Source organism: Megalobrama amblycephala, linkage group LG15, assembly GCF_018812025.1.
Source record: "Megalobrama amblycephala isolate DHTTF-2021 linkage group LG15, ASM1881202v1, whole genome shotgun sequence".
Lineage (NCBI taxonomy): Eukaryota > Metazoa > Chordata > Actinopteri > Cypriniformes > Xenocyprididae > Megalobrama > Megalobrama amblycephala.
In genome coordinates this window covers 35,832,393-35,847,045 of record NC_063058.1, presented here as the reverse complement: position 1 = coordinate 35,847,045, position 14,653 = coordinate 35,832,393, and the positions used below count along the sequence as shown (strand labels likewise).

The 14,653-nt window shown below is 34.1% G+C and overlaps 1 protein-coding gene across 3 annotated transcripts in view; it reads right to left on the bottom strand.

Annotated features, from left to right (window-relative positions):
- LOC125246949 (A disintegrin and metalloproteinase with thrombospondin motifs 20) overlaps positions 1-14,653 on the bottom strand; it is a 93,334-nt gene that overhangs the window by 19,677 nt on the left and 59,004 nt on the right. For all 3 annotated transcript variants that reach the window (XM_048158102.1, XM_048158104.1, XM_048158103.1), the window contains 3 exons: positions 11,766-12,026; positions 10,991-11,152; positions 9,648-9,824 (listed from right to left, as the gene is read on the bottom strand). In XM_048158102.1, the coding sequence (XP_048014059.1) occupies positions 9,648-9,824; positions 10,991-11,152; positions 11,766-12,026 (600 nt within the window). The remainder of the gene's footprint in view (positions 1-9,647; positions 9,825-10,990; positions 11,153-11,765; positions 12,027-14,653) is intronic.

The window sequence follows — 14,653 nt, the reverse complement described above, 5'->3', positions numbered from 1 at the left end:
TCCACTAGAGTCGACTTCTCAGACTGAGGATTCACTGTAACGCTTGAGGAGAATCCGACCTAAACGCTTCCAGATTCCTCCCTCATTCCAAACACTCCCAGGTGCAACATGTGGGAAAGAAAAACGCTCGTCTCTTCTCACTCTATTGCTCTTATAACCCACATTCAGAGTTTGTGACAGTGATTACAAAGCCTTCAGATTGAAACCACCTTCAATCAATCCGGATTTTAACCGACCACACTCACACACACACACACACACTGTGGGTAATTATTGAGGGTAATTTATGCTGATTGAAAACTTTTTTGACACTCCGACAGAAACAGGAAACTCAAGGGAAATGATGTCAGAGTCATGTGACCTCACGGTGACAGGTCGGCGAATTGTTTCAGGGTCCTATTTCTGCATGCTGATCCCATTACAATCACTTCATTATGTTCGGAGCGCTCCATCGTGTTAAACTCACACAGAAATACTGCCTCTCTTAGTCTCAGTTAGTGCTCTAAAAAAACTATCATTCTGAACGAACAAAATGCGTTTCCGTGGAAAATTAAAAAGTAAATAAAGGGGTACCTCAAGGATCTGTTTTAGGTCCTCTTTTATTTTCTGTCATTATCAATGATTTGGGTGTCGGAAATACCTTTCTATCTATATTTGATTATGGCGATCTTTTATTTATGCATTCAGTTGCATCTCAGGAAATTCGAGTGTTTATCATGAAGATTTAAGCTTTGTTTGTGGCGGAGAGTCACGTACACATCACTGTATTTTATCCGAATCTTTAGCTTGGTCATCTCTACATCACAGGAGAAAATTGCATAAGTTTTTATGTATCGTGAAGGCACTTTTTAAGTAAATTAGATACTTATATTTCTAATCTTTTAACCTCTTACACAAATAGTTATTGCACTAGATCTGCAACTCAAACTCGACTGAAAGTCCCAAGGGAATATCTTTTCTTTTCTTTTCATGCTCCTTGGGTTTGGAATAAACTGCAAAATAAACTCAGTCTAGTTAAACTTCCTGCTTTGAGCACTTTCAAATGTCTTTTGCACACTGTCTGTAAATGTTTTTCTTGATTTGTCTTTACTTATTGATTGTACATGTGTATTTTTTTGTATTGTTATCTCGAGAAACTTTAAGTGTTGCCGTGTTTACCAGGAAGAAGAGACTGTAATATCTAACTGAGGTCTTCCTGGTTAAATAAAGGGATAAATAAAATAAATAAACATTAAATTACGGCCAAATTGCCACAAATTAAAGGCAAACTGCATGAGAACACACATATGTTTCTGTATTAACTTCCCTTAATGACTTCAAGATTGGAATTTAATTAGTTTTCGGGTGAATAAAATTGACTTAATTTGCCTTTTGCTCAATGTGGGTTAAATCTGGTTTTGCTGAGAAAATAAAATTGGCAACGCTGGATCCTCATCAAGAAGGCAACAGAAACCAGACGTACTTCCTGGTAAGTGTTTATACTGAAAATATACTGCAAAAAAGTTGTTTATCTTTCATATTTACTTATAATTACAATTCAGATTAAATGTTAACGAGCTGGTAAAATTGGTTTCAAAACAAAACTGATCACACATTATTTTGAGGAACACGTATTCACTATTCACTCTGACTTTTGCCTCACTATATACGACCAATTTACTGCTTATTAATAGTTAGTAAGGTAGTTGTTGTAGTTGTTAAGTTGAGAATGTAGGATATGGTCATGCAGAATAAGGGATTAATATGTGCTTTATAATTACTAATAAACAGCCAAAATGCTAGTAATATGCATGCTAATAAGCAACTAGTTAATAGTGAGAATTGTTCCCCAAACTAAAGTGTTACCAAATGAATAAATGTAAAGTTTATCATCATTAATTGTATATCATAAGGAAAGTTACCATGTTTTTACCATAATAAGAAACTACATCATAACACTGCAATCTAAATAACATTACTAGAGCTTATAAACACGAACATTCGGCTAGTTTTGTGGTGCACTTTGAATTTCACTGTCATAATCATAAGAGAAACATGCACTAAAATAAATCTCACATGCAAAGCATAATTTCCTTAGCGAAACGTCCACATGACATAATCTAAAATGCTACTAATTGTCACAGTCACATGACTTCCTGTGCTCCCAGACACTCCATTAATCTCCAGTAAACATGAGGCCTTCAAACAGGATGTGAGCGAGGTTTGTTTTCACATGCATGCTGGGTAAATATCTGCAGCCTCGAGCCGACAGGTTTCAGAGAATCGCTGCGTTATTAGAGAGTGCTGACATAATGATTTATGAGGGACTTTCTTTCTGCAAACGAACCCAAATGACGGAATAATGGCTCAGAGAGAATATTAGCAATAATCAGAAAGCTGAAACAGGTGTTTAAGGGTGTTTAGAGAACATTCGACGGATCGCCGTGTGTGTAAGATCTGAGTTTCTAAAGCACAAGTTCTGATTGGTCAATGTATGTCCATCTCATTTATTTATTTATCATTTAACACCAGCAGCAAAGGCTTTTTTCAAGGCAAACTAAGAGTTTTAGAAATTAAAATAATCATAATAACAATAAAACTTCAATAAAGAAAGAAAATTTTATGCAATCGTTTAACAATGTTTGCCTTGCAACAAGAAACATATTGTTTGATTATTTCTGTAAAGCTGCTTTTACTGTAAAAAAAATCCAACAAATCAGAACTTATTGTAAAGTGTTGCACTACATTAAACTGACTTAAATGAATCTCATATAGCTTGCTTAACTTATTTTGATGAGTTAAAGTAATGTAAAAACATGTTGCCATGATTTACTGATCATATCAGTTTTACAGTGTGAAAAACAAATAAATACGACTTGATTTGACAGTAAATATATGAGCTCTTTCACTGTATGATAGAACATCTAAAATTCATCTAAAAAGGAAAAATCTTTTTAAAAATGTCCATGAAAGTACATTTTGGGCTCATGGAAGAAACCCTTTTTGTAGCATATCCTGACGGAAATCAATGATCTGCAGCGTTAAATTATAAATCAAAGCTTTTCTGCTGAACACAGAACGTTTTAGATTTCATTTCAGTTTTATCTGCCAATGGGCTCAGAAAAATCATCTTGTTTTCCCTTTGAATTAAGTGTATTTTTCCTGATCCCATTGGCAGATATTTGTTCTTGTTTGAATCATAAACTCACTTCATTTTGATTATTTTTCATTAATATTAAATATATTCAGCTATTTTGCTTCTCCAGTAAAAGTATCTTGATTTAAGAATGTTTAGAAAACAAGACAGAAATACAGTGTAATTTGCAGTGAATTGAGCTCAACATTAAAACACATGGATTTTAATTGGTTTTCAGGACTTCGTTTGGAGTCAAACTTGACGCAACACAATTATGGATGTTTATTTGTCATTTCACAACTGGGATACTTTTTGCAGCGAGAGTGAAATATGAAGATGCTTTTAAGTGCAATCTTTTCTGATTACGGGGCTGTTCTTGGGTTTTTCAGACCCATAAACACTGTTTTAACTCTTAGATGAAGGACTCTCACCAGCTCTGATTAATATCAGCCAACGCTGCTGTAAAAGCAAAGCGCGCCGCGTCTCTGGCCAAATGCATTACAGCCGAGCCATTAGCCAAATGATTCCCAGATGCACGCGGACTGATTTGTACTCACTCCGTTTGCTCTTGGGAGTTCACTATATAAACTTTAAAGAAAACATCATGAAAGTTACAAGAGCAAGGCAGGATTTCATAAAGTACACCTCTCTGTGCGTGAATAACCTCATTCAATCTAAAGCGCTTCAAGAAGAAACAGCAGAAAGTGTCTAAAATAAAGTTTATCTGCAGCTATATTTCTGCACATAAAGATGTTTATGAATAATTATCTTTAATAGTTTCCATATACTTTCTTAAAGCATGATGCTGAAACATGCTTGATTTGAGTAAGTTTGCATTATATATTGCATAAATATTTATCAATGTTATTTTAATATTCAGATTTGTATTAATATTTTGAATTGGCTTTCATTTTTATATTTTCATTTTAATTTTAGTCAAAATACATTTTTATTTATTTTTTCATTTTTAGTTATTTAAGTTAAAAATGAGAAATGTTGCCCAGGCAACTAGTTGAAATTAAGTTAAATTAAACTTTCTGAACGAACATGGACAATTATAGTTCGTTCTTCAATGAAGTAAACACAGGGGTACCTCAAGGTTCTGTTTTAGGTCCTCTTTTATTTTCCATCATTATCATAAAGTTCAAGTTTTATTTCATTTAAAGCAAAACATATTTTTTTTAGGATTTTAGTTTTAGTTTTAGTTAACTATAATAACCCTGATATATATTATATTTTTATATATTTATATGTTAAAAATGATGTGATTGTTTGCTATAAACTCCATCTAAACAGCATTTTGATCATTCATTTTCAAATAATTTATGAGCTTATATTAATTGAGAGACTGACCACAGAATGATTTACTTTACTTATAATAAACTAGAAGGCATCAATTTGATTAAAAATGGTGAATGACTTCATATCAATAGAGAGCAGTTAAATATTCATACACATATTAACCAGAAATCTGTTGATAAAAGCTCAATGAGCATAGAAAAACACCTTCAGATGTGAACAGACTAAGAAACAACACAAGCGTTCACAACCTTTATGTATTTTAATCATTTTTACAGTGTGAAATAGTTCTGGAACAAACTGAGTGGGAACATATTTATAGGAAAAACAAAAACATACATCATGAGTGATGATGAGGGCGGACAGAAGATTTGACAGAAATTAGAAGAAAATGAACCGAAACGAAGAAAAAGAATAAGAGACGAACGCTGGAGAGAAATCAGTGGATCAGAGGAGAAACGAATCGCTCGGGCTTCACAACAAAAATGCAGACAAATATACAGTTATTTCACGGTGCAAAACAAAATAAGACATTTTATCATGTAAAAGCTGCAGCACTGAATCTCCTGCTGTAAACAAATAAATAAACCAACAGAAATCCTTCAAACATATTTAGAAATGGCCAACGAGCAGATGAACGACCAAACATATGGCATGAAAAAGAGGTATTTGTGTTCTGAAACTGAGAAAATATTATCAATAATAAAGAATATTGTGATGTGTTTGATAAACTCATTCAGACAGACTCATTCGATAGGTTGTGGTTTCCAGATTTATCATCATAGTTGATTAAATAAGAGCTAAAATGCTCTCAAGGTTTAGTTTGCAGAAACCGACTGCAACCTTAACAGACGTTTACGGCGCATTATGTTGAGTAAAAGAACATTGATACAAAAATAATGGGTAACACTTTACATTAAGGTCTCATTTGTTCATATTAGTTAACGCATTAAAACACAAGTTGTGTTCCAAATTTGAGGTTGATATCGCAAAAAATTCGCTTTCAGTAAGATTTTGTCTGGGCGCAGTACTAAACGCTTCCACTAGATGAAATTAGTTTCCCCAATTTGCACCAGAAAAAGAGCACCATTAGCTAAGATTAAATGCAGAATTGTTCATTGTTAGATAACTAATTATAAAAAATTAACCTTATTGTAAAGCGTTACCAAATATAATACGTTAAAACTCTGCGCTACATTAGACAAAACAAAGTAGACAGTGATTAGTGATTGAATCCTCATTAGCACCACATCTCAGTGTTGATACCTGATGACGAGCAGGTCGAAATAAACTAGTACACTGAACCGAACAATCGTACAGTGTTACTTCACAGAACGAGGCTGAAATCTTTGGTTGTTTGATTTTATTACATTTCTATGGAGCCCCACACATGACATACGTGAAATAAATATGTACATCGTGGCCATAAATTGACAAACCGCTCCTACAGCATACTAATACGTCAGCACGTTTTACTAATTTGTTCTCATGTTTTAAGTAAATCGTGTGCACAATATAATAATTAGATCGCTCGTTTTAAGTAAATCGTGCACACGATATAATTCGATCACTCGTTTTCGTGCGCACTATATAATAATTAGATTGCTTGTTTTAAGTAAATTGTGTGCACAATATAATCGCTCGTTTTCGTGCGCATGATTTACTTAATGAGCGATCGAATTATTATATCATGCACACGAAAACGAGCGATCGAATTATTATATCGTGGACACACGATTTACTTAAAATTTAATTTACGCACAATATAATAATTCAATCGCTCGTTTTAAGTAAATTGTGCACACGATACAATAATTCGATCGCTCGTTTTTGTGTGCACGATTTACTTAATGAGCGATCGAATTATTGTATCGTGTGCACAATTTACTTAAAACGAGCGACTGAATTATTATATCGTGTGCACAATTTACTTGAAACAAGCGATCTAATTATTATATTGTGTACACGATATAATAATTCAATCGCTCGTTTTAAGTAAATCGTGCACACAATATAATAATTAGGTCGCTTGTTTTAAGTAAATTGTGCACACGATATAATAATTCGATTGCTCGTTTTAAGTAAATCGTATGCACAATATAATAATTCGATCGCTCGTTTTAAGTAAATCATGCACACAATATAATTCGATCACTCATTTTCGTGCGCACTATATAATAATTAGATTGCTTGTTTTAAGTAAATTGTGTGCACAGTATAATCGCTCGTTTTCGTGCGCATGATCTACTTAATGAGCGATCGAATTATTATATCATGCACACGAAAACGAGCGATCGAATTATTATATTGTGGACATGATTTACTTAAAATTTAATTTACACACAATATAATAATTCAATTGCTCGTTTTAAGTAAATCGTGCACACTATATAATAATTCGATCACTCGTTTTAAGTAAACTGTGTGCACGATATAATAATTCGTGCACACGATTTACTTAACATTTAATTTACGCACAATATAATAATTCAATCGCTCGTTTTAAGTAAATCGTGCACACGATATAATAATTAGATCGCTTGTTTTAAGTAAATTGTGTGCACGATATAATAATTCGTGCACACGATTTACTTAACATTTAATTTACGCACAATATAATAATTCAATCACTCGTTTTAAGTAAACTGTGCGCACGATATAATAATTAGATCGCTTGTTTTAAGTAAATTGTGCACACGATATAATAATTCGATCACTCGTTTTAAGTAAACTGTGCGCACGATATGATAATTCAATCACTCGTTTTCGTGTGCACGATTTACTTAATGAACAATCAAATTATTATATCGTGCTTTACTATTATTATATCGATTTACTTAAAATTTAATTTACACACAAAATAATAATTTGATCACTCGTTTTAAGTAAATTGTGCACACGATACAATAATTCGATCACTCGTTTTAAGTAAATTGTATGCACAATATAATAATTCAATCGCTCGTTTTTGTGTGCACGATTTACTTAATGAGCGATCGAATTATATCATGCACACGATTTACTTAAAATTTAATTTACGCACAATATAATAATTCAATCGCTCGTTTTAAGTAAATCGTGCACACAATATAATAATTAGGTCGCTTGTTTTAAGTAAATTGTGCACACGATATAATAATTCAATCGCTCGTTTTAAGTAAATCGTGCACACAATATAATAATTAGATCGCTTGTTTTAAGTAAATTGTGCACACGATATAATAATTCAATTGCTCGTTTTAAGTAAATCGTGCTCACAATATAATAATTAGATCGCTTGTTTTAAGTAAATTGTGCACACAATATAATAATTCGATCACTCGTTTTCGTGCGCACTATATAATAATTAGATTGCTTGTTTTAAGTAAATTGTGTGCACAATATAATCGCTCGTTTTCGTTCGCACGATTTACTTAATGAGCGATTGAATTATTATATCATGCACACGAAAACGAGCGATCGAATTATTATATCGTGGACATGATTAACTTAAAATTTTATTTACGCACAATATAATAATTCCATCGCTCGTTTGAAGTAAATCGTGCGCACAATATAATAATTAGATCGCTTGTTTTAAGTAAATTGTGCACATGATATAATAATTCAATCGCTCATTTTTTTTTGCGCACTATATAATAATTCGATCACTCGTTTTAAGTAAACTGTGCGCATGATATAATAATTCAATCACTCATTTTCATGTGCACGATTTACTTAATGAGCGATCGAATTATTATATCGTGCACACGATTTACTTAAAGTTTAATTTACGCACAATATAATAATTCGAATGCTCGTTTTAAGTAAATCGTGCACACGATATAATAATTAGATCGCTTGTTTTAAGTAAATTGTGCACATGATATAATAATTCGATCGCTCGTTTTAAGTAAATCGTATGCACAATATAATAATTCAATCACTCGTTTTTGTGCGCACTATATAATAATTCGATCACTCGTTTTAAGTAAACTGTGCGCACGATATAATAATTCAATCACTCGTTTTCGTGTGCACGATTTACTTAATGAGCGCTCAAATTATTATATCGTGCACCTGATTTACTTAAAATTTAATTTACGCACAATATAATAATTCAATCGCTCGATTTAAGTAAATCGTGCACACAATATAATAATTCGATCACTCGTTTTAAGTAAACTGTGCACATGATATAATAATTCAATCGCTCATCTTAAGTAAATCGTGCGCACGATATGATAATTTGATTTAGCACGATTTACTTAAAATGCGGGAGCTAATTAGTAAATATTTTTGTCAGCATGTCATGTGCAGGGCTCTGTACATTTCTGCTTAGTGTTTTACATTGTTTGCAAGTGCATTTTGAGACGAAGACTGAACGATGAGGTATTTCTTTCATTTGTCAAGTTTTCCTTGAGTGTTTCAGTCCACGTCGTAGTATCGCAACGTCAAATCATTATCTAAACATTGATATGTTTATATCCACTGCAAAAATATCAAGCTATTTGGAAAATGAACTGCAGGTCGTGTTGAATTAATATTATAAAAACTAATTTCACATCACAAATTAAAAACAAACAAAAAAAACACTAACAAAAATTATTTTCCTCTGTACAAGTCGACGTCAGACCACGAGCACCAAATTTTAAAATTGAAATTATTAAATAATATAGATATATATATATAATCGAACTTAAAAATATTAATTCTGTACAAAGATACAAATGTAATATACAATAAATGGCTGCTGGGTAATTGTCATAATAATAATTAAAATATTAAACTCTTATACACAAATATACACTTGTGTTTTTAGATTACAGAGCCTAAGACTAACTCAAACTCGAGTTCACGTACGAATAAAATCGCACAAATGATTCGTGTTTTCAGACAACACAGTCAAAAAAGGATGTTCTTCCTCAGTATTTTTGTCTTGTTTTCCCGTACAAATATCAATACTGCAGAAGAACATCATTTCTTTTTTTTGCAATGTAATTTATAACCTGTAAATCGGTTGTGGATTTTTTTTTTATGACTTCTTGTGAAATGTGCCTGTGTGGCCTAAAGATTCATACTGACTTTCGTTATAAACAAAATGGCTGAACTTTGCCCTTTCTGAACGATGCCCAAACAAATCGGCATGAACACAAACCTTCACCAATCATGAAAACACCATCTGGCTTTGAGACACGAGCGTCTGATGGGACGCGGGACAGACAGACAGAGACAGAGAGAGCTGCTATCGTACCGGCTTCCATGGTCGTCTGTGCCAGGAAGCAGAGCCAGGGCAGGGCTGGGCGTTACATTGCTCCATATCGGGCGGTTTGTCCAGCATGTCGCAGTTGTACTCATTTAACCTCTGCCCGTTTGGACGCTGACAGACCACCAACCGCGTCTGCTGACCGCCACCACACGACCGCGTGCACTAGAGGACAGAGAGAGAGATGGAGAGTGTCAGACTTAGTAAAAATTATTATTATTCAAATGAAATATTAAAAAAAAATTATTAAATAATAATATATATTTTATTAATGTTTTAATAAAATATAAATATTTTAATAAAAAATATTTAAAATATATTATTGCTATTATTATTATTATTGTTATTATAAATATTATCATTTAAAAAAATTATTAAATACAAATGGATAAGATCAAATATACAAATATAATAATTACTATTAATTAATAATAATAAAAATATATTTTAATAATAAATAAATTAACATTATTTAAAATATAAATTATCTTTATTATTGTTATCAATCAAAATAATTTCAAATATAAATATAAATATATATACATATATAATATATAAAAAATAAGTAATAATAGCTCTTGTTGAGTTTTTTGAAAATCATTTTTAAAAATAATATTATTTATATATTATTATTATTACATAATTATAATATTATCATTCAAAGTCATCATTTAAAAATAATAAATATTAAATAAAGATACAATATATATAAATAATAAATAAAATGTATTTTAATAAACAATAAAATAATAACTGTACTATACATATTATAATTAAAAACAATTACTAAAAATTAATTATAAATAATAATAATTTTATTTTCTGTAAAATTAGTTTAATAATGAACAAAATAATATTATTTAAAATATATTATTGCTATTATAATATTATCATGTAAAATATTTGTGTAAAAATAATAATTATTAAATAAACAACATTTAAATAAATTATAAATATTACATAAAAATAAATATTTAAATATAATAACAATACTGAGACTTTTTGGTAGTGAATAAATAATATTTAATTTTTACAACCAATATTTCTCTTGACTCACAATTATTTTACTAATGAATAAAATAATTATTTTATTTTAAATATTATTATTCAATAGAATTATTTTAAAAATGATTATTTAATATAAATATAATGATAATCATTAAACATAATATATAATTATAACAATAATAATTATAATAAACAATATTTTTTACCCCACTAGCTATCTGGGCGGCATTTTATTTATGTTTACATTATGTTAATTCAATGTTTATTACTCTTACAGTAATATGATGTTAGTTTAAGCTCATCATCATCATCATCAGTCTCACCTCGCCCCAGATGCCGTAGTTCCAGTGAGGACAGGGTCCCGAGTCGCAGCTCTTTGATTCGTCGGGTTTGACCCTCTCGTCGCAGTGATTGGTGCTGCGGCCGTCTGCGTCCTGACAGACCACAACCCTGCGCTGAAAGCCTCCTTCACACGTGCTGGAACACTGAACAAACACACCAATCTCAGCACATGCACACCAAATCAAAGGAAGGCCTGTATTAAGGACCTTATGACTATTTTAATGCCAATTCAACACATTTTCCCTCTAATTCTCATTAATGTAACACGAAAAACACACTTCCAGTGATGCATCATTGATTGTGTAATAAATCTGAATGAATCTGTATCTGTAATCATACTGTTGATTTATTAACTCTAATCAGCTCATTTTCTCACATCTTCCACATAAATTCATGTTCCTACAGCAATATACCGTCTTTTTACAGCCTGTATTACATTGCATTATTTTCATATGGTCGTAAAACGACACTAATAAGACCCTTTATGAAAAACCCTCACACACACACACACACACACACACTGGAACTCATTCAGTCCCAGCATGCATCTGTGCTTTTGCAGCGGATCAAAGCTAATGAGCACATGGTCTAATGAAGTAAACTGCAGTCAGATGACAGGAACTCTCACGGTGAGCGTGAATTATGAACGTTTGAATCGCTATCACAAACAAACAGTGATTGTGTAAGAGCCTGTTCATTTATTTATGTGTGTGTGTGTGTGTGTGTGTGTGTGTGTGTGTGTGTGTCGGCTCTCACCGCTCCCCACGGCCCCGTCCTCCACTGGTTGTCTGCGGACGGGACGTTCCAGCTGTGGTGTCCGGGGTGGTTGCCGGGGTCGTAGGGGAAGTAGGGCTGGTTGTTGGGCCAGTGGTAGGAGGATTGGCAGGGCACGGGCGCACACTCCTGCTCAGTGCTGGGCCGCTCCTCCGGGTGACAGAACGACTCGTCCACCTGATGGTGGTAGTTCATGCACACGACCCGCCGCGTGGACCGACCCACTCCACACGACACCGAACACTGGAGAGCAAAACACAGCAGCAGCAGGGAGTTGAGTTCAGAACATACACAACAACTTCAGGTACAACACCTGTGTTATATCACTGACACTACAGTGATGATGGATGGATGGATGGATGGATGGATGGAAGGATGAAAGGATGTATGGATTGAATAATGGATGGATGATTGATGGAGGGATGGACTTAATGAAGGATGGATGGTTGAATGTATGAATTGAAGGATGGATGGATGGATGGATGGATGATGATGGATGGATGAATTGAATGATGGATGGATGGATGGATGGATGGATGGATGGATGGATGGATGGATGGATTGAATAATGGATGGATGATTGATGGAGGGATGGACTTAATGAAGGATGGATGGTTGAATGTATGAATTGAAGGATGGATGGATGGATGGATGGATGGATGGATGGATGGATGGATGGATGGATGGATGGATTGAATAATGGATGGATGATTGATGGAGGGATGGACTTAATGAAGGATGGATGGTTGAATGTATGAATTGAATGATGGATGGATGGATGGATGGATGGATGGATGGATGGATGATGATGGATGGATGAATTGAATGATGGATGGATGGATGGATGGATGATGATGGATGGATGAATTGAATGATGGATGGATGGATGAATTGAATGATGGATTGATGGATGAATGGAAGGATGGATGGATGGGTGGATGGATGGTTGAATGTATGAATTGAAGGATGGATGGATGGATGGATGGATGGATGGTTGAATGTATGAATTGAAGGATGGATGGATGGATGGATGGATGGATGAATTGAATGATGGATGGATGGATGGATGGATGGATGGATGGATGGATGATGATGGATGGATGAATTTAATGATGGATGGATGGATGGATGATGATGGATGGATGAATTGAATGATGGATGGATGGATGAATTGAATGATGGATTGATGGATGAATGGAAGGATGGATGGATGGGTGGATGGATGGTTGAATGTATGAATTGAAGGATGGATGGATGGATGGTTGAATGTATGAATTGAAGGATGGATGGATGGATGAATGGATGATGATGGATGGATGAATTGAATGATGGATGGATGGATGGATGGATGGATGAATTGAATGATGGATTGATGGATGAATGGAAGGATGGATGGATGGATGGATGGATGAATTGAATGATGGATGGATGGATGGATGGATGGATGGATGATGATGATGGATGGATGAATTGAATGATGGATGGATGGATGGATGGATGGATGGATGGATGGATGGATGGATGGATGGATGGCTGAATTGAATAATGCATGGATGGATGGATGGATGAATTGAATGATGGATTGATGGATGGATGGATGGATGGATGGATGATGATGGATGGATGAATTGAATGATGGATGGATGGATGGATGGATGGATGGATGAATGTATGAATTGAAGGATGGATGGATGGATGAATGAATTGAATGATGGATGGATGGATGGATGGATGGATGGATGGATGGATGGATGGATGGATGGATGATGATGGATGGATGAATTGAATGATGGATGGATGGATGAATTGAATGATGGATTGATGGATGAATGGAAGGATGGATGGATGGGTGGATGGATGGTTGAATGTATGAACTGAAGGATGGATGGATGGATGGATGGATGGATGGATGGATGGTTGAATGTATGAATTGAAGGATGGATGGATGGATGGATGGATGGATGGATGGATGGATGAATTGAATGATGGATGGATGGATGGATGGATGGATGGATGGATGATGATGGATGGATGAATTTAATGATGGATGGATGGATGGATGGATGATGATGGATGGATGAATTGAATGATGGATGGATGGATGAATTGAATGATGGATTGATGGATGAATGGAAGGATGGATGGATGGGTGGATGGATGGTTGAATGTATGAATTGAAGGATGGATGGATGGATGGTTGAATGTATGAATTGAAGGATGGATGGATGGATGAATGGATGATGATGGATGGATGAATTGAATGATGGATGGATGGATGGATGGATGAATTGAATGATGGATTGATGGATGAATGGAAGGATGGATGGATGGATGGATGAATTGAATGATGGATGGATGGATGGATGGATGGATGGATGGATGGATGGATGGCTGAATTGAATAATGCATGGATGGATGGATGGATGAATTGAATGATGGATTGATGGATGGATGGATGGATGGATGGATGATGATGGATGGATGAATTGAATGATGGATGGATGGATGGATGAATTGAATGATGGATTGATGGATGAATGGAAGGATGGATGGATGGATGGATGAATTGAATGATGGATGGATGGATGGATGGATGATGATGGATGGATGAATTGAATGATGGATGGATGGATGGCTGAATTGAATAATGCATGGATGGATGGATGGATGAATTGAATGATGGATTGATGGATGGATGGATGGATGATGATGGATGGATGAATTGAATGATGGATGGATGGATGGATGGATGGATGATGATGGATGGATGGATGGATGATGATGGATGGATGAATTGAATGATGGATGGGTGGATGGATGAATTGAATTGAATGATGGATGGATGGATGGATGGATGAATGAATGAATGA